We start from the raw sequence: 21,349 nt of genomic DNA on the forward strand, positions 1-21,349 counted from the left end.
TCCTGACTTGGACAGGTTCAAACTTCAGCTGTTCTTAGGATTATACTTTAGTCTATAGAATTTACTAATCAGTAGCTGAAGTTGATGCCCAATGGTCTCCTCCTCCCCCATTTTTGGTAAGTGGAGCTTCCAATTCCAGCCATGGAATAGCTCCCAAGGAGGCTTGTGTCACCAGTGGAGATTGGGCACTGGCCTCCGGGACGTGGAGTGCTCTACTTACGGATATTCTCTGCAGACGGGCAGTCTCCTCTTTCCATTCCTTCAAAGATGTTTCAGGATGCTTTGCTGCTGTCCTGGAGCCCCAAACAGGTGCTTTAGATAGCTCTCCGTGATAACTAACTGCCCTGTAGCATGAGCTGACTCTAGGAGTTCCTTACTCTGCCACCATCTTGCTGGTTGCCCTCCACAGTTTCCATTTTAATCAACATGCAAGACTGTTTTCCAAAAAGGTTAGTTTGTAATCCTTACAAACTAATATGTATTCATTTTTCCACAATCTCACCAACACCTAATGTCTATTTTTCTGAATGTCTGCCAGTTTGATATATTTCCCTGACTAGTAAGAAAGTTAAACATCTTTTCACAAGTTGGAGACCATTATGAGAAGATACAATCCAAACAGTCAAAAATGGTTATATCATGAAGGACAGGATTGGAAGATAGAAATTAAACCTATTAATTTTACTTGCAGTATTTCTGTATTATGTAAGCTGTTGCAATAAGTACAAACAACTGAAATTTTACAATAATTGAAAAGATATTATGTAATTATACCACACAAGTAAGTAATGTTATGAAGAGCAAGATCTGGTTTCCAGCTCCAGCTCTAACCCTAAATTCTCATGTGAGACTGAACACATCATTTGATATTTCAGGGCCCTCAACTGTACTACATTATCTCCATGTCCCATTTAGTTCTAATATCCATTATTGTCTAATTCCCTATTAAATCTCCTAGAATATTAATTTTACATGACAAAGTACTGAAGAATGTAAAATTATGTTTTAAACGCTTTGCCTTTCTGTGAATCATACCAGAAAATACTTGAACATTATTATAAAAATGAACATTATTATAAAAGAAGTAGTATATCTTATCAAAGTAAATCCAAAATACAAATTCTTAAATTTCTGAATCATCAGAAAAATGACCAATATTATAAAAATGTGTAAAGAAAAATCAGGGAGGAAAATACTATACAAATGCAAACCTGTGCCTCTCTTAAGCAATTTAGTTGTTATTTCAAAATGTGCAAATTACCTAATTCCCTAGTAATCCTGTATATGCCATCTATAATTGAGAAGTAGTGTCAATAACAACACATAATGAATAATGGCAAAAGCTTCTATAATTCTGAGGAAATATCAAAATTTTTAGTTTACCTTATTCCACTGTCTAAATATTAAATATTATCAGGCTATTGTATTATAAATGTAATATATTCTATGTCTATATAAATATTTAGAAACACATGTCCTCCAACCTAAGACTTAAGGATGAAAAGGAAAGAAATGGGAGCTTAGGACAAAGATTTACCTTTAATGTCCTCTAAGATACCTTCTGGAACTGAACCTAAAACAGAAATTTTATTTAGAATTATCAAAGATTAATAGTAAATGGAAAGAGCCAATTAAAATGCACTCACTGCCATTTTCCATTTCAGCAAAAGTTTAAAAATTATAACTATTAAAATTATTTACAAAGTCACATAGAAAATTTAGCTTTGCTTTTAGGAAAGAAATTTCATCATTCAAAAAAAGAAGCCAAAACACAGAAATTGAAGCAGTTATGTACAAAGTGCTACAGGGTGTCACAGACTCATAAATTTTATAAAAATAATACTTTTAATATATAGTAGGATAATTTACAATAGACAGAATTGACCAAAAAAATCTTTTACACCATAGATTTGCTAGTCATTTTATGGAAAAGTACTTAGAAGAACTGTAGGGCTTAAAGATAAGTTATTTGTTTTCTTTTACAAAAAGTGATGCCCTAGGGAAACGGACTTGGCCCAGTGGTTAGGGCGTCCGTCTACCACATGGGAGGTCCGTGGTTCAAACCCCGGGCCTCCTTGACCCGTGTGGAGCTGGCCCACGCACAGTGCTGATGCACGCAAGGAGTGCCCTGCCACGCAGGGGTGTCCCCTGCATAGGGGAGCCCCCCCCCCCCCGCAAGGAGTGCGCCCCATAAGGAGAGCCGCCCAGCGCAAAAGAAAGTGCAGCCTGCCCAGGAATGGCGCCGCCCACACTTCCCTTGCCGCTGACGACAACAGAAGCGGACAAAGAAACAAGATGCAGCAAATAGACACAGAGAACAGACAACTGGGGGAGGGGGGGGAATTAAATAAAAATAAATAAATAAATCTTTAAAAAAAAAAAAAAGTGATGCCCTAAATTTGCTTATCTTTCCTTTAATAACAAATGGAAGTCAGTAATATGCTAACATGAAATATATTTTCAAAAATGATGCAGCCTTTTAATCTTTTCCTTCCAGGTAAAGAAAACATTTTGAAAAATTAGGGAGAAAGTACCTATTCAAAGAAACCTAAAGAGAGCATTGTTACATGTTCTTGTAAAATCTCATTTTCTGAGTTGGAATCAGAAACAAAATTTTCTAATCTAAATTAAGAATCTTCTAAGAATTTTTAACACATGGTTAAATATGTAAAAATATTCTGATTGATTTGCAAGCACAAATCATTTGTATCATGGAAGACAGAAATTTATACTGAAAAATGAACCATGATTTAATAAACATTATTATGCACTTCTTCCACCTGGATCTACACATCCTGTCAGTTATATCTTTAAGTTATGACTGTCACTGAAACTGAATATTAAGATAAATTAAACTTAAAACCACACCTTCAAAATATAAACCATGATTTAAAAAAAAAAGCATATTTAATAGGGAGCAAATAATTTTTACTACAAATAAGCATAATTTTCAAAATATTTATTTTTTTACTTTTATTATCTCATCCTTTCCAAATTCTTACTATATAGTTTATAGAAGCCACAAGTTCAATTTTTTTTTTTTTTACCAGTGGGGCTAATGTACGATCAAAAAAGTTTGGAATGTACTTACCAGGTGCAATGGATGTGTCATGATGATGGGAGAGAGTGTTGCTGTGGGGGGAGTGGGGGGTGGGGGCGGTGGGGTTGAATGGGACCTCTAATTTTTTGAATGTAATATTCTTAAAATAAAAAATAAAAAAAAAAAAGGAAAAAAAAAAGAAAAAAGAAAAAAAAGTTTGGAAATGCCTATTCTTCAGTTTTAAAATTTATCTTGTAAGAGGATAAAGATATCCCAAAAGATTTAAACCTGGGTACAAACAGATAAGAGAAATGGAACTGGATTATAAGAGCCTACAATTTAAGAATAAGTGCTAAAATCTGTAACATTCTACAACTATTATGGGCTCTCTAGGAATACTGAAATAAAAATTCCAGCATGTGGTAGTATGAAGTACAGTTTTCTTTGGGCAACATGTAAGATGGGCTTAAAAATAAAGTGTTTATTTTGGCTAGGAGTAGACACTTCTATGGGAAGGGGCTCCTTAATCTTAGTGAGTAATCATAAACTATTTAAGATTCACAAGTAAGGAAAAGAAATAAGAAGCATTCATAAACTCCGGTTCTGAAAAATCACTTTTGAATTTTAGATAATTTAAGAGAAAAAGAAGTATAGCATTTTGGTGTGAAATTTATTTTAAACTGTATTCTTTTCAAATCAATGTACTTAGGTTAGCCTTTCTAAATGCTGAGTTCCTATTACATATTCATTTGTTTTTGAACCACATTCTAAATACTAAATGAAAGAGGCTCATAAAAATTCACTTAAGGATACCCAAGTACATTCAAGACTTGCACCTAATCTTTGCTAAGAAGATATTTTTAAATGTGTCTGTGTTTCTCATGCTGCTAAGTGGATGCTTCAGCATATGGTGATATGATTTAGTTTCTCAATGAGTGGAGCTGCAAGGCTAACCATAACAGACTCAGATTTTGGGAGTGTAAGAGAAGAGGATTAAGAAAGGGTATCCAAGAAGAATATATAGTTCAGAATTTTAAGGAAATGTTTTAAAGAAGACTTTTCCTAAAAAAATCTGAGGATGCTATATCAAATATACTATCTTTGGAGACCTTTTATAAATTGTCATCAAGATGCATCAAAAGGGTAACAAAGTTTTATCTAGAATAGAAAAGTTACAATCTGATCTACAGAAGAAAAATGTTATTGTCTTAACAACTGTGGTGGTCTGGAGCTATATACCCTAGAAAAACATGTTCTTAGACTTAATTCATTTTTGTGGGTATGAACTAATGTAAGTAGGTCCTTTTGATGTTACTTGGGTTAAGGTGTGGTTCAATTAATTCAGGATGAGTATTAATCCTATTACTAGAGTAATAAGCAGAAAGAAATTCAGACAGAGAGAAAGCAACAGGGAGCAAGGCTGAACAACAAGGGAACCCAGATGAGAAGGAAGAGGCCAGGAGAGGTCACCATGTACACTGCTGTGTGACAGAGGAGCCAAGGACCAAGGATCACCGGAAGCCAGCTCCAGAATGCCAGTCTTTTTTTTTTTTTTTTTTAAAGATTTATTTATTTATTTAATTACCCCCCCTCCCCTGGTTGTCTGTTCTCTGTGTCTATTTGCTGTCTTGTTTCTTTGTCTGCTTCTGTTGTCGTCAGCGGCACGGGAAGTGTGGCAGAATGCCAGTCTTCAGGGAGAAAGTATCACCTTTCTGTGGCCTAGACTTTAGACTTCTCCTAGCCCCAACACGATGAGCCAATAAATTTCTGTTGTTTAACCCAACCCACTGTATGATATTTGCTTTAGCAAGGAGGAAACGAAAACAAGTACCAAAAAGAAACAAAAGGAAAACATCACAATAAACAAGACTAAATGTATTAAAAGCTGTCTTTTTTCTTTCCAACAATTATTCAGTACCTACGCACAAGTGCTCTTGGTGCTAGGGATCAAAAAAATAATTAACAACCAGCATAAAAACAAGAAGAGTAAGGAGCTCCCAGATCAGCTTGTGCTACAGGGAGTTAGTAATAACCAAGAGCTATCTAAAGCACCTGTCTGGGGGCTCAAGGAGACCAGAAAAATATCCTGCAACATCCTTGAAGGAATGGAAGGAGGTGACTGCCCATCTGCAGAGATGATTTGTAAGTAGAGCACTCCATGCCATGGAGGCCAGTGCCCAATTTCCACTGGTGGCACAAGCTGCCTTGGGGGCTATTCTATGGCTGGAATCAGAAGCTCCACTTTGCAAACACAAGGGAGGAAGAGATGGTTGGGTAATAACTTCAACTAATGATTAGTAAATTCAGTGGACTAATATAATCCTAACAACAGCTAAAATTTGAACTGTCCAAGGCAGAAAGAGGCCAGTAACCGGGTGAAGTGGTAAGGACTGAAAATCACAGTGCTCGTAGGGACTGGCTTTTTTCCATCCAGTTTGGATTGTAGCTCCAGCCTAAGCCCCAGCCCTATCACCAGCAGGGAGGAAACTAGGGAAACCTGTGCCAGCCTCTTTGGGAAATTACAGGCTACTCCAAAGAGGCCAGTGATCACCCTAATCTGGCAGCACAAGCCACCTCAGGAGCTCTTCTGTGGCTGGAACTGGAAGTTGCATTTCCCAAACATAGGGGAAGAATAAACAGTCAGCCACCAACTTCAGTTACTGATGAGTAAACTTGGCTGGCTAAAGTATAACCCTAAGAAGAGCTAAAGTATGAATCTGTCCAAGTTGGAAAGAAGCAAGTAGCCCCCATTTTGACTCTGCCTGGCATGAGGGGGAAAATCACAGTGAAGGTAGGGACCGGTTTCTTTCACCCAGATTGGCCTGCAGAACTTGTGCAGTCTGTCTAGGAGTGGTGCCACACACACAGACAAGCTGTGCTTTTTTCACGTGGTAGCCTAGGTTTCAGCCCCACCTCTAGCAGGGAGAGAGCTGGTGGGCCCTGCACCAGCCTCTCCGGGTAACAGCAGGTACATTCAGATGGCACACATTGAATAGTCACAAGTCTACCAGGGCAACTGTGGTCATTGTGGACCAGCATGGCATAGACTGCTGCTCACATCTGCAGCTCCATTCTCATCCCAGGCAAGGGAGAAAGGGGCATGAAGCTTCATCAGTCTTTCTGGGCAATTACAGTCTAGGCCTGCATGACTTGGGTTATTACACACTGCTGTGGCTCTGTTCCAAGCCCTGGCAAAAGAGAAAGATGGGAGAAGTTTCATTTGTCCCTGGGGAAATGAGGGCAGCTTGAGGCTCTACAGCTTACAGCACCTTGGCTCTGACTGCACAACCAGCAAGGGAGAAAGGGCGAGAAAGCCCTAAGCTAAAGAGAGAAACCGCACACAGAATAAATACATGTAGTAAGCCAGATGCCAACACACCAACAAAAAATTACAAGCTACACCAAGAAACACGAAGATATGGCCCAGTTATGGGAACAAGATAAGCCTCCAGATGACATAAAGGAGTTGAGATAACTAATCACAGATGTTTAAACAAATCTCCTTAACAAGTTCAATGAGATGGCTAAACAGATTAAGGATATTAAGACGACACTATTAAGACGACACTGGATAAGCACAAAGAAGAATTTGAAAGTATACATGGGAATGAAAGCTGCAATAAATGAAATTAAACATACACTGGAATCATATAGTAGCAGATTTGAGGAGGCAGAAAAAAGGACTGGTGAGCTTGAAGAAATAGCCTCCAAAAAGACAGATGAAGAAAAGTGGAAAAAATTAAACAAGGTATCAGGGAACTAAACGACAACAAAAGACATGCAAACATGTGTCATGGGTGTCCCAGGAGAAGAGAAGGGAAAAGGAACAGAAGGAATATCTGAAGAAATAATGGTAATTTCCCAAACCTATTCACAATGTACTACCTCCTGAATAAATGTGAATAGACCAACTCTGATAAACACACTAATCAGAATGTTAAATGCCAAAAGACAAACAGAGAATTCTGAGAGCAGTAAGAGAAAAGTAATATATCACATATAAGGGATACCCAATAGGATTAGGTGCTCATTTTTCATCAGAAACCATGGAGGCCAGAAGACAGTGGTCTGATGAATATTTAAGATACTGTAAGAGAAAAACTTCCAGCCAAGAATCTTATATCTGGCAAGATTGTTTTTCAAATGGGGATGAGTTTAGAATATTCAGATAAACAGAAACTGAGAGTGTGTAGCCAAGAGATTGGCTATGCAGGAAATCCTAAAGGGTGTGCAACAGTCTGAAAAGAAAAGACAGGAGAGAGAGGCTTGGGAGAGAGTCTAGAAATGAAGATTTTACCAGTAAAAGTAACTGAAAGTCTCAAAAGAGTGGTGAAAATAAAACACGACAGATAAAACCCAAAAGCCAAAATGGGTGAAATAAGGATTGCCTTTAATGTAATAACATTGAATGTTAATGGATTAAACTCCCCAATCAAAAGACACAGACTGACAGAATGCATAAGAAAATATGAGCCACCTATATACCGTCTGCAAGAGACTCACCTTAGACCCAAGAATAACAATAAATTGAAAATGAAAGGCTGGAAGAAGATATTCCACACATGCAGTAACAAAGAATAAAAAAGAAACAAACAAAAAAGCTGGAGTAGCTATGCTTACATCAGATAAAATAGTCTTTAAAATAAACTAGTGGGAAGCGGACTTGACCCAGTAGTTAGGGTGTCCATCTACTATATGGGAGGTACGCGGTTCAAACACTGGACCTCCTTGACCCGTGTGGAGCTGGCCCACGTGCAGTGCTTACGTGCGCAAGGAGTGCCGTGCCACACAGGGGTGTCCCCGTGTAGGGGAGCCCCATGCACAAAGAGTGCGCCCTGTAAGGAGAGCTGCCCAGCGCGAAAGAAAGTTCAGCCTGCCCAGGAATGGCGCTGCACACATGGAGAGCTGATACAAGATAATGCAACAAAAAGAAACACAGATTCCTGTGCTGCTGACAACAACAGAAGTGGACAAAGAAGAACATGCAGCAATTGACACAGAAAACAGACAATTGGGGGGGCGGGGAAGGGGAGAGAAATAAAATAAAAAATAAATAAATAAACTAGTAATGCTCAATCTGAGGAGGAGGTCAGGAAAAAAAATTCCATTTACAATAGTGACAAAAAGAATCAAATGCTTAGGAATAAACTTAACCAATGGTGTAAAATACTTGTATTCAGAAAACGACTCATTGTTAAAAGAAATAAAAAAGACTTAAATAATTAGAACAACATTCCATGCTCAGGGATTGGAAGACTAACTATCATTAAGATATCAATTCTACCCAAATTAATATACAGATCCAATGCAAACCTGATAAAAATTCCACCAGCATTTTTAAAAAGTAAATGGAAAACATGATTATCAAATTTATTTGGAAGGGTAAGGGGTTCTGAATAGCCAGAAACATCTTAAAAAGGAAAAGTGAAGTTTGAAGATTCTCACTTCCAGACTTTAAATCATATTACTTAGCTACAGTGGTAAAAACAGCATAGTAGTGGCATAAAGACAGACACCTAGACCAATGGAACTGAACTGATGGTAAAAGACCCTCACACGTATGGTCAAGTGATTTTTGACAAGCCTTTCAAACCCACACAGCTTGGTAAGAACAGTCCATCCAACAAATGTTGCTGGGAGAACTAGATACCCATAGCCAAAAGAAGGAAAGAGGACCCCTACCTCATACCTTATATAAAAATTAACTCAAAATTGAACAAAAACCTAAATATAAAAGCAAGAACCATAAAGCTTCTAGAAGAAATGTAGGAAAATAACTTCAAGACCTGGTCATAGGTGGTGGATTCTTAAATGAGATTAAGAGGACTGAGATGGACTACTGATGCTTTATGTATGTAGAAGTTTTAATCAACTTTACTGTAAAAGTATGGAAATGTACAGAGTTGATGGTAATACATTATAGTGAGTAACAGCTGGTTTGTAAATGGGAATGTGGCTCAAAAGGCTAGTCTAGGGATCTAAATGCCAACTGAAAGAAAGCTATAGAATAATCTAGGGACTGAATAACATAGCAAACCCAGAGGTGGATGAGAATTGTGGTTGATGGCACAGATGCAAGAGTCCTTTGTGAGCTAGAGCAGATGTCTGTCACTATTGCAGGGTGGTGGGAATGTGCAGAAGCATGGAAAAATACAAATGGAGCGACTTATAGACTGTGGTTAACAGTAATGTAATCTTTATGCATATATGTAAAAAATATTCTATCTTGATAATGGGGGAGTATGGAAAAAGTGTGCCAATGTACACTATGGACCTGGTAGTAGTCTGATGATACTATCTCATAGTCTTTAACAAATATGCTACCATGGTGTGGTATATTTTGATAGAAAAGAATTGTATGGGAATTCTGCACATGTACATGATTGTTTTGTAAGTTTACAACTTGTGTCATAAAAACATATTTAACGAATAGTAACAGGGTGGGTTGGGGGAAAAATACACCAAATGTAAGATAAGAACTATAGTTAGTAGTAAATTTTGACAATATTCTTTCATAATTTATAACAAATGTCTCACAACAATGCAAGGTGTTAGTGGTGGGGTGATGATGTTTGGGAACCCTGTATGATGTTATGCATGTTTGCTTTGTAAGCTCACAACTATTACTATATACTTATTGTTTATATATGTTTATGTATGAGTGATATACTTCAATAAATTAAATAAAAAAGACAGGGATCCTCAAATTCTATTTGGTGAAACAAACAAATTAACAGGGAAATGAGCATGTGTCAAAATATGTGCTATAATAAATGCTCCTGAGGGCTTAACAGAAAGGGGGGCAAGTTATTCTACTTTGAGAAGATGAGGAAGCCTTCACAATTAAGATGACATTCCAACATGGAGCCTAGAGTGTCTACAACTGGAAGCGGGAGGAGTGCATCCAGTACCCATGTGGAATCTAAGCCCTCACTTGACATAGGTGTGCAATGGACACAACCAATCCAATGTCCACAGAGAAAATGTGGAATGGGTGTGGGAACGGTAGCCATGGTGGCTGCTGGGTGTGGGGAACAGGAGGAAGAGAGGAGATGTGGAGGCGTTTTCGGGAGGTGGAGTTGTCCTGGATAGTGCTTCACGGACAATTACGGGACATTGTAGATCCCCCCAGGGCCCACTGGATGGAACGTGAGAGAGTCTGGGCTATGATGTGGACCATTGACTATGGGGTGCAGTGATGCTCAGAGATGAACTTACCAGGTGCAATGGATGTGTCATGATGATGGGAGAGAGTGTTGCTGTGGGGGGAGTGGAGGGCGGGGGCGGTGGGGTTGAATGGGACCTCATATTTTTTTTAATGTAATTTAAAAAAATAAATAAATAATTAAAAAAAAAAAAGATGACATTCCAGCTGGGTCATGAAGAGGGATCAAAAACCCAACTAAGCAAAGAAAAACATCTCAGATAAAGAAATGGAATAAATGAAGGCACATGGTTGTGGAAGGACTCAGGGCCTGGAAGAATGTAAGAAATTTACTGTTAGCTGAAATATAGCACAAAAGGTGGAGTTTAATGAGTCATGGCTTAGAAGCTAAACTCAGACTGTGAAGAAACATGTGTTCCAAACAGATTATTTGAATTTTACCCTTGTAGGAACCAGGAAACATTTTTAAGCAAAAGAGGAATGTAATCAATTATTTTCTGGAAAGTTATTCCTGACAACAGTATGAAACAGACTTAATCAATCTGTAGAGTAGGCTCCTGTAATAAATGCAATCAAGAAATAATCAAGGCCTAGAAGACAGAAAAAACAGATGGAATCTGAGAGACAATTTCTGAGGGAATAGAAAGGATTTAATAACTCTCAGTTTTCTAAATGTAAGATTAGGAGGGCATTGTTATCTTTATCTAAGAATGATCAGTTGAGGGGAGTGGATGTGGCTCAAGCAGTTGAGCACTTGCCCCCCACATGGGAGATCCCAGGTTTGGTCCCTGGTGCTTCCAAAATAAAAAAGTAAACAACAAGCAGACAATGAGCTGGCAACAAGCAAAAACAACAAGCAGAAAATGAGCAAAAACAAATGAGCAAGGAGCAGATGTGTCAAGCAGTTGAGCGCCCACTTCCCATATGGGAGGTTCCAGATTCTGTTCCCAGTGCCTTCTAAAGAAAACAGACAGACAAGGAGCAAAAACAATGAGCAGATAATGAACAAAAACAAACAAGCAAACAACAAGCAAAAGAATGAGCAAAGAGACAAGGGAGCCAACTCAGGGGAGAAGAATGATTAGTTGAAATAAGTATGGGTGAAGAGATAACATGTTTACTTTTGGAAGTCTCTGAGGTGCTTATGTGACACCCTAATTTTGTATCTAAGAAGCTATAAATAGGAATATCAAGTTTAGAGAAAGGGTCAGAACCAGTGATACATTTGGGAGTCAACAGCATGCAGATGTAGCTGAATTCATGGGAGCAGATTAAATCCCCTCTAACAAGGCAGTAAGAAGAAAGAAGGAACAAAAACCAGATTCCTAGGAAAATACCAATAGAAAAGGTAAGGGCAAAGGAAACTGAGAAGGAATATTCAGAGAAATAATAGACCAAAAAGGAAGACAGTCTTCAAAGCCAATGGAGAGGGAATTACAAGTTGTATATGGTGATCCACAATGTCAAAAGTTCTAGAAAAGATGGATGACGGAACTACTGGATTTGGTGATTAAGGGCTCACTGGTAACCTTACAACTGGAGTAGTAGCATAAGAGTGGTGTTGGGGCGGGGGGAGGGGAGAGAATAACTAGCCAATGGAGCAAAGAAAGAAATGGAAGTTGAAGAAATGAAAAGAGAGTGTAAACCACTCTTAAACAGCTTAAAATGATTTACCCATCACTGAGGGAAGGCTCTGTTCTTTAGCAGCACTTGCGTCAACCGTACATTGTTCCAACAACTGAGTTTCCAACTCCCTAAAGTTAAAATAAAAAAGTTACTGGAATTAAAATGTTGCACTGATTTGCCCTTCTTAGTTGGATACTTTTACTACCTAACAGATTATGATGCTTTACATAAAAAGTTTTACCCTGAAAAGATGAATACAATCAAGAATAATAGAAAATGGAATCAATAAAATTAAGTGTCTGTATTATACTTGTTTTGAGACACAGGTAGAGAAAATGTTTTAAACTCCAAGAAACTTACTTATGAAGAGCTCTTCCTCCTAGGGGGAGTGCTCCCCAGCAATTCAGTACTGGGATTCCTTCATATATCTAGAGAGTAGTCAAGTATATTACTATTTAGGAGAAAAATGTGGTTTCCTTGATAATTTTCCTCACCTTCTGCAGTATTGTTCTACATCACTTACATTATTTATTTTTAAAAGTTACAGAAAAATCAAAGAATAAGTCTTCATCTTCTCTAAAAAAAAAATAGGTAAAAAAATACACACACAATTAGTTAGAGCTAATGTGGCTATTAAGCACTTGAAATGTGGCTAGTCTGAACTGAGAAGTGCTATAAGAAAAAGCTATACACCAGAGTTAGAAGTAGTAGTAAGAAAAAAATCCCTAAAATATGCCATTACATTTTTTTATACTGATCATATGTTGAAATGGTAATTTTTTTTTTTTTGAGGTACCAGGGTTGGCAACTGAACCCTGGGATCTTGTATGTGAGAAGCCTGCGCTCACCATCAGCTCCCGAGTTGGTTTTTTTGTTTGCTTTCTTTTTTTTTTTTTTAAGGATGCACTGGGAACTGAACCTGGGACCTCCCATGTAGGAAGCAGGAGCTCAACCATATTAGCTACATCTGGTCCCAATATGATAATTTGGCTATCCTGGATTAAATATGTTAAGATTAATTTCACCTCTTTCATTGTACTTTTTAAATGTGGATCACAGAAATTTTTTACATTAAATGGCAAGCATTATATTTCTACTGAATAGCACTGAATTAGAGGATAGTGGACAATGTTGGCAATGAGTTTACTAACTTATTTTATATACTGTTTTGACTGTTCTATAAAGTACACTACTGAAAGAAAAATCAAAAGCATATTGGTAAAGAGCATGGGCTTTGGAGACAAACGTGTTCATATCTATGTTTACATGACCTTGGGACAATTACCTACCCCAATTTTCAATTTTTTCATTTATAGTAATACTTATATTACAAGGTTGTTGTAAGAATTAAATATCAAGTACTTTATATTTAAAAAGCAATTGCCTAACTTAGTTCTTTAGGAGCTAATGTGCCTTTTCTCCCCATGAATGTTTCCTTTAGTAAATTAAATCTGTAGATTTAATTATGTAATTTAAATATGTAGAATCTCAAAATTAGAAGAGACTTTTACAATTATGTATTTCAACCTCCTTTTCCATGAAGCAATGTCCACTGTAGCATGTCCAGGAGACATTTACTTATACTTTACTTAAATGTATCTACACGAGATAAGTTTATAGTCAGTAATTCTACTTTAGGACAGCTTGAATTATTAGGAAGTTCTTTCTTATGGTGAAGGATATAAAAACAGTAGCACTTACTAAGCAAGTTACTATGTGCCATACTTGAAATACATTCCCTCACTCAACAAATACTGTAACCCTACAGTAGGGTATTATTATAATTTCCATTTTATAGATGAAGGAACTGAGGCACAACAAGGCTAGTTTCTCCAATTACTCTATGATTTTTTTCTTAGAAATTGTCTATCCTTTGACACATCCTAATTAGCTGACATTCCTTTTGAAAAGTGAACGTAATATTCATGAGGTCTGATAAACTTAAGATTTACAATCCTGTAAACTTTTTCTACCCATAATTCTTATTTGTTATGGTAACCCAAATAGTCTGACATGATAAAAACCATTTGTAATAAGTGTAACCATTTTAGTTAGAAAAAAAACTGCAAAACTGACAAAGAAAAAAAAAAGATACAGGTAGCACCAGGCTTTCCCTATATCCACAATCCAGGACCATGGCGGAGTTAATCCCAAGTGTCAGAAGAGCCATTAGATGACTTGGAGCAAGCAAGACAGATGGAACCTGGAAAACAACAAATCCAAAACAATAACAATAATAAAATCTAAGTGTCTGTATTTGTGTTTCACTCATTATATATGAAATAAATTCAGAGGAACATTATATTTGTTTATATTATATCTATTTAACCATTTTATAGCATTAAAGAACTAGTTTACTGATTTACTCAAATTTATGCATTAATCAAAATATACTATGATAAATAAAAACATCTTTAAGCTAAGTCATTCATTCCAAAATGACACTTATACCGTATTTTATTAACTCGTGTTCTATTTATTTTGGACAGAAAAATTCAAAGGGCTTAAAAAAAAAGGCCCAAACCAAGTAGATTAATTGTTATCATGGATTTATCTTGTGTTGATGGAAGAACTTGTAACACTGATATAAAAGATAGTGGTTGCCAGGCATTCAGAAGTGGGGCATGGGGGGGGGGAGGGTAAATGGGTGGAACAGGACATATTTGGGGCAGTAAGATGCTTCTATATAATACTGCAATGATGGACACATAACATTACGCATTTTTCAAGGCCTGTGGAACTGTATTGCAGGAAGTATAAACTATAATGTAAACTACAGACTTTGGTTAGTAGCAATGCTTCAATATTGGTTCAACAACTGTAACAAATATACCACATTAATCTAAGGTATCAATAGGAACTATGTTTGTGGGTATGGGGAATTTATATGGGAATTCCCTTTACTTTCAGTATAATTTTTCTGTAAATGAAAATCTAAAACTTCCCTAAAAATAAAAGTTAAAAAAATAAAAATAAAAAAAGAGGTCCAGAAATAGGGATTCAGAAGAAGATGCCTAATTAAAATAAATAAAATAAAGGAATGGGGAAGTGGCTGTGGCTCAACTGATTGGGCTCCTGTTTACCATATGGGAGGCCCTGAGTTCACATCCCAGGGCCTCCTTGTGAAGGCAAGCTGGCCCATGCCCACGGAGAGCTGACAGCCCGCACGCGCAGAGAGCTTGTGCAGCAAGATGACACAACGAAGGGAGACAAGCAATACAGAAGAACGTACAGTGAATGGACACAGAGAGCAGACAGCAAGCAAGCTGCAAAAGGGGGAGGGAGAATAAGAAAAAAAATAATAAAGGGATGCCTTTATAATCAAACTGAAAATACAGAAAAAGGATTCTTGTTTGTCTTTATTCACAAGGTTTGTAATAAGAACTGTATTTAAAAAAAAAAAGATAATACAGCAGTTAAAATTAAAGAATAAAACCACAAAAGCCCTTAGCTCCTGTTTGACATTTTCCAGTGAGAATTTATCAGTTCTGGTGATACCCCAAATATCAGATAAATAATCAATCAAAATATGAAAGTCTATCATAACTAAATGGCAGATGAAATAATGGCTATACTTCCCTTACCTAAGTATGATCTAGCAGGTGTTTTGGTAATATATATGATAAGGATACTGACAAAATAACAACTAAAATTCAAAGAAAGTACAAATACAGAGAATCATCTGTTTTGTTTAGATAAGAGTTGATGTGACTTCTTGTTGTTTTGTGTTCCCCCTACTGAGAACGAAATGTAACTTACAGGAATTCCTGACACAAGTAACCTGTTTCTCTGTACCTATCTTAACAAACTATAGCTTAGAAATATTAACTGCCCTTGGCATTGACTCATATAAAATGAAAGCTATAAGTAATATTACTAATATCAACAGATAAGGGAAGCAGACTTGGCCCAATGGATAGAGCGTCCGCCTACCACACGGGAGGTCCACGATTCAAACCCCAGGCCTCCTTGACCCATGTGGAGCTGGCCCATGCGCAGTGCTGATGTGCACAAGGAGTGCCCTGCCACGCAGGGGTGTCCCCTGTGTAGGGGAGCCCCACACACAAGGAGTATGCCCCGTAAGGAGAGCTGCCCAGCACGAAAGAAAGTGCAGCCTGCCCAAGAATGGCGCCACACACACGGAGAGCTGACACAAAAAAGATGATGCAACAAAAAGAAACACAGATTCTGGGTACTGCTGATAAGGATAGAAGTGGTCACAGAAGAACACACAGTGAATAGACACAGAGAACAGACAACTGGGGGTGGGGAAGAGGAGAGAAATAAACAAACAAAACAAAACAAAAAAACAAAATAGATAAACCTCATTCCTGGCACTGCACCCTAAATATTACATTTTTCTTGATATTGGAATTTAAAGCCTAAAATGAAAGAACTGAAAAATTCAAAAGTTAGCATAACTAAGCAATGGAAGCTAGCAGACTTGGACGAAACATCATAAACTCCATAGCACAGAATATATCTCTTAATTCTAAAAAAAAAAAAGTTCCCAAACAGAAAAACCTACATTAATATAAATAAATAGGGGGCAGATGTAGCTGAGAGCCTGTTTCCCATGTACAAGGTCCCAGGTTTGATTCCTAGTACCTCCTAAAAACAAAAACAAGACAAACAAATGAAAAAACCAACTCTCAGTGGTTGAACATCTGCTTCCCACATATGAGGTCCTGGGTTCAATTCCTTGCACCTCCTAAACAAATAAATAAATAAATAACAAAAGCACCAACTAGAAGAATTCTCCAATTACCTCAGTGCTGGAGGAAATGCCAATTAAGCATGAAATGACACACAAAGAAAGCACACCAATGGCCAATTTGAAAAGGCTTCAGATTCTTCTGCTATCTGGTTTCCCAAATACATTGAGCAGAATATACAAGAAAGGACTATAATGAGTACCTTTTACTTTAAGTTTTGAATGCCTACCAAAACAAACAAATCAATAACACCACCAAAAGAATAAAAGAGAAAGATTCCCTTAAAACTAATAAGAATTTTATTGCTTCTCTTTTACTTAAAAAAAAAAACAAACTAATCTATTGATATGATTTAAAAACAGACACCTTCTTAATGGGTACAGAGTTTTTGTTTTAGGTGATGAAAAGTTTTGGAAATGGATGATGGTAAATGATAGTACAACATTTAATAAGGCAGATTTTGTTATAGATATATTATCATAATTTTTAAAAAATCCAACAAACAAGTAGGTACCTCAAAATATTTGAAAAGAACACGAGTGAGTGTCTCTCTGAAGTGGGAAGGACATAATACTGACTCAATGACCACAACTCGGCGATCTCTGGGATTCACCAACAGATGCCTGAAAAGTGATAGTTTAGTTTTTAAAAAGATACAAAACGAATTTTGGTAAATAATGCAATTTGGGAAGAATGGAGAAACCTTAGGCTAAAATGTTTTATGATGAAAAGATATTCTCATTTTACTACTCAAGAAAGACAACAACATTCCTGACTTCTTAGTACATGACAGACTCCGTGCCAGAAATTTTATTCTATTAACTCATTTATGTCAGAAAACTAAAACTATAGCCTATTATGATTATGAATTTTAGCCATTAAAAAGATGTTTTCCTTTTTAAGGTTACAAAAATATATGCTCACAAATTCTAAATATTATAGAAATTTATAACTTGAAAAGCACAAGTATCTTATAATCCTACTCACCAGAAACTACCCCATATAGCAGTTTGTATATTTTCCCATTTTTGTGGATGTCTATGCATATATATATATGTTTTAACAAATCAATTTTACTGATACATATTATTAAAGCATACAATTCATCCAAAGTATACAATCAGTGGTATATGGTATAATAACATAGGTGTGCTTTCATCACTTCAATCATTTTAAGAGCATTTTCATTATTCCAATAATAATGAAAAACAAAAAACAAAGAAAAAAACCTCATCACCTCTCATTCTCACTATGCTTCCCCTGCTGTACAAAGCTGCAGTTCTGTTTTTGTCTCTCTAGTGTATTTGTATTTATGTTTTGTAAAAACAGTCTTATATATGCATTACCCATATTTGCATTTTATTCAAGGTTTCACTGTTATACAGTCCCATGTTACATTTTTTAGCTTTTTATATTTTATATATAAAATCTATACTATGTATAGATTTTTATAAAAATATTGATACCATGGATTTTGTCCTTCAACTTGCTTTTTTCACTTATCAACTTATTCAAGATTCCTTTCTGTATCAGTATGTATATATAGATGTAGAACTCTTTTTTAATGGCTGCATGGTGTGCCACTGTATGGATGTACAATAATTTAATTATCTACTCTCCTTTATTAATTTATTTTCAATATTTCCTTATGCTTGCCAGTTTTCTAGTCTTCTAAATATATTTTTGAAAAGGATGAAAATAAGCAAGTGAAAATTGCAATGGGAGTCAACTCAATTTTTTTGCATCAGAGGTAATACAACCAAATATTACTACAACTGGTGCTAGGAAAGCCTACCTAATCACAACAGCTTAGGGAAAAAAAAAAAAGAGAAAAGAACATCCAATTGCATCTTACCTGAAATACAGGATGTGGATAAATTCCTTTAGGTAGGAATATAATTCTTCTGTATTGATATTATACTGAACAACTTTAATAGGCTATAAAAAATTAAAATGATTTATTAATTTATATTAATAAAATGAGCTCAAAATAAAATTAAAACATTTTACTAATGCATTTTCTGCTAATAAATCAAAGTCAATTTGTACTGAGAATAAATGCAAAAATTAAATACGGATCAACCTTTTTAATTAGGAATCTTTAAGATTTGGACTGTCAAAGGTGATGGATGACATTTTTTTGGTTAATGGGAATAGATATGTTATGCCCATAAGTAAGCGAACAGCTGTGCTAATATGCACTTTTCTTTTATCTAACTTATCTTTTTGGCATAACTGACTGTAAACATCAGTAATGATAAAAAAGCATCAAGTCCCTGGAAAGGCTTCCTCTCAAACATCCTTGTTACTCACTCCCAAAGTCCTTTTGTAACATCACCACACTTAGCTAATTTTAAAATGTCTACCTTTCCACTAAACTGTAAATTCCATGGGACAATAACTGTTTCTGCTTGCTCTTACCACAACCTCCTTTGACTGATATTTACCAGGCATACAGTAGGAACTCCAGAGACGTGTGGTAAAAATGAAAACAAACACCATTTAGCACTAAAGCAGCAGAGGTTAACACTACCCAATCATGACTGCTAAATCAACACAAATGTAAATGAGGGCACTACTTATGATCCTCAGAAAACTGTAAGTACTCTGATACATCATTGACAGACCTCTCTTCATTTACTCTCTTAAAGGAAAGACTATCAGCTTGACAATTATTAAAATTTCTTGATATTCTATGGCTTAAAGAAAATTCTATGGGAAGCTGACTTGGCTCAATGGCTAGGGCGTCCGCCTACCACATGGAAGGTCCGTGGTTCAAACGCCGGGTCTCCCTGACCTGTGTGGAGCTGGTCCATGCGCAGTGCTGATGTGCGCAAGGAGTGCCCTGCCAGGCAGGGGTATTCCCCGTGTAGGGGAGCCCTACGCGCAGGGAGTACACCCTGTAAGGAGAGCCACCCAGTGCGTAAGAAAGTGCAACCTGCCCAAGAATGGCATCACACACACAGAGAGCTGACACAACAAGATGACGAAACAAAAAGAAACACAGATTCTGGGTGCTGCTGCTAAGGATAGAAACGGTCACGGAAGAACACACAGTGAATGGACACAGAGAGCAGACAATTGGGCCAGGGAGGGGAAAGAGAGAAAGAAAAGAAAGAAAAGAAAGAAAAGAAAGAAAAGAAAGAAAAGAAAAGAAAGAAAGAATGTTCTAAACCATGTACAGCTGAATATAGGCTAATCTTCATACATATTTGTCTTTTCAAGATGAAGATAAAATCTCAAAACACTAAGAAAAGAGTCAATGAGAATGTAAAGGTTCTAGTTCCAGTTAGGAATCTATCTAGTAACATAGTAATCCCCAGTATAATAATATAAAAATAAATAGAGCAACTTTCATCACATTTCGAATACCATACCGTGCATATGTATTTTCTGGCTTGCCTGAGGATTTGCAGAAAAATTTAAGATCAATAAAATGATACTGTAATCAACCATAACTAATTAAAAAGATTTCTTAAGCAATATCTTTTGGATCTGAAGTTATATAACAATGCATCCAAACGCCTATTATCAACTGATGTACTGTGTACTCTAACATGTATTTTTATAAAAATAATTATGCTCATATAAGTTGCTAATAAGGGAATGATGTCAGTATAAGGTGAAAATTGCATTAATTCACATCAGGAAAGGAAAGCCAGAATGATATCAGAATAAAACTTTCATCAAGGGAAAAAAAACTACTTAACTCAGCGGTGACACAGATAGGCATTCTTTCAGATCTTTCTTTTTTGGAGGTACGAGGGACTGGGGATTGATCCCAGAACCTCATATGTGGGAAGCTAGCACTCAACCACTGACCTGCATCAGCTTCCTTGAGTTGCTTTTTCATTTATTTTGTTTGTTGTTTGCTTTTCGTTTTTTTCAGGAGGGACAGGGTACCGAACCTGGGATCTCTCATGTGGGAGGTGGGTACTCAACCACTTGAGCCACATCAGCACCCCCAGATCCATTTTAAGAAAATTTTTAAAGATCTCCTGTACCAGGGTGTTCCTCTCTAGAGGAACTCAACTCCTCATTCATTTTGGGCTACATTTCCTCCCCATACTACCTTAACATCCCCAATGGATCAGAGCTCACTTTCATTTGCATTGTTTCAGCACCTGTAGGCCAACATTTGCAATCCCCTAAAACAGCCTTCAGCCATATTTACTTTCCAGACAAAGCTATTCAAAATTTTTCCTGAGGCATTACTTACCCTTTCTGTCAGTACGCTGATTACAAACTCACATAGCTTTTGTATGGCTTGCCCCAATCCTATTTTTCCCATAAGCTATTTTTGTTTTATCTATGTGAGATTTTGCAGAACAGGAGTTTTTCAGAAATGCATATATCATGTTTAGCACAAACACCATTCACTGAGTTGCTTTTTTACAAATCTGTACAGCATAAAGATGCCTTACTCACAGTCTACACCATACAGTCATGCTGTTGGTATGTGGGAAGCTGCAGGGGCCTGGAAAGAAGAGGTCATAATACAAATGCTTTATGACCCATAATATCAATGTTAGTAAATATTCCATAAGCACTTGAAGTTAATGTATATTCTGTTGTGGAATATAATGTTCTATATATAACAGGTCAAGATTTGTTAATCATGTTGTTCCATTAAGTTAACTTTAATAGCAAGTAGTCCTTCTACTGGTCTGCAATTCATAATCTGCCAAATTAGTTTTGGCAAGAAATCTCTTTTCAAAAATGTTTGTTTTTCAGTGTTCTTTGGATTCTGGAATTGCAGATAAGGACATGAAGAACTGGTTTATATTCTAAATAGGCTAAGAA

General features: G+C 36.6%; 1 protein-coding gene across 3 annotated transcripts in view; it reads right to left on the bottom strand.

Moving 5' to 3' along the window:
* Positions 1 to 21,349, bottom strand: part of ACTR10 (actin related protein 10) — a 43,419-nt gene that overhangs the window by 16,003 nt on the left and 6,067 nt on the right. Inside the window, exons 3-8 of one of the 3 annotated variants that reach the window (XM_004452452.5) lie at positions 18,402 to 18,484; positions 17,061 to 17,169; positions 13,927 to 14,034; positions 12,192 to 12,259; positions 11,880 to 11,959; positions 1,538 to 1,573 (exon numbers count right to left, since the gene is read on the bottom strand). In XM_004452452.5, the coding sequence (XP_004452509.2) occupies positions 1,538 to 1,573; positions 11,880 to 11,959; positions 12,192 to 12,259; positions 13,927 to 14,034; positions 17,061 to 17,169; positions 18,402 to 18,484 (484 nt within the window). The remainder of the gene's footprint in view (positions 1 to 1,537; positions 1,574 to 11,879; positions 11,960 to 12,191; positions 12,260 to 13,926; positions 14,035 to 17,060; positions 17,170 to 18,401; positions 18,485 to 21,349) is intronic. The other 2 variants (XM_071213912.1, XM_023587103.3) reach the window with 2 other exon arrangements.

The sequence above is a fragment of the Dasypus novemcinctus genome, chromosome 3 (assembly GCF_030445035.2).
Source record: "Dasypus novemcinctus isolate mDasNov1 chromosome 3, mDasNov1.1.hap2, whole genome shotgun sequence".
In the NCBI taxonomy this organism is placed as follows: Eukaryota; Metazoa; Chordata; class Mammalia; order Cingulata; family Dasypodidae; genus Dasypus; species Dasypus novemcinctus.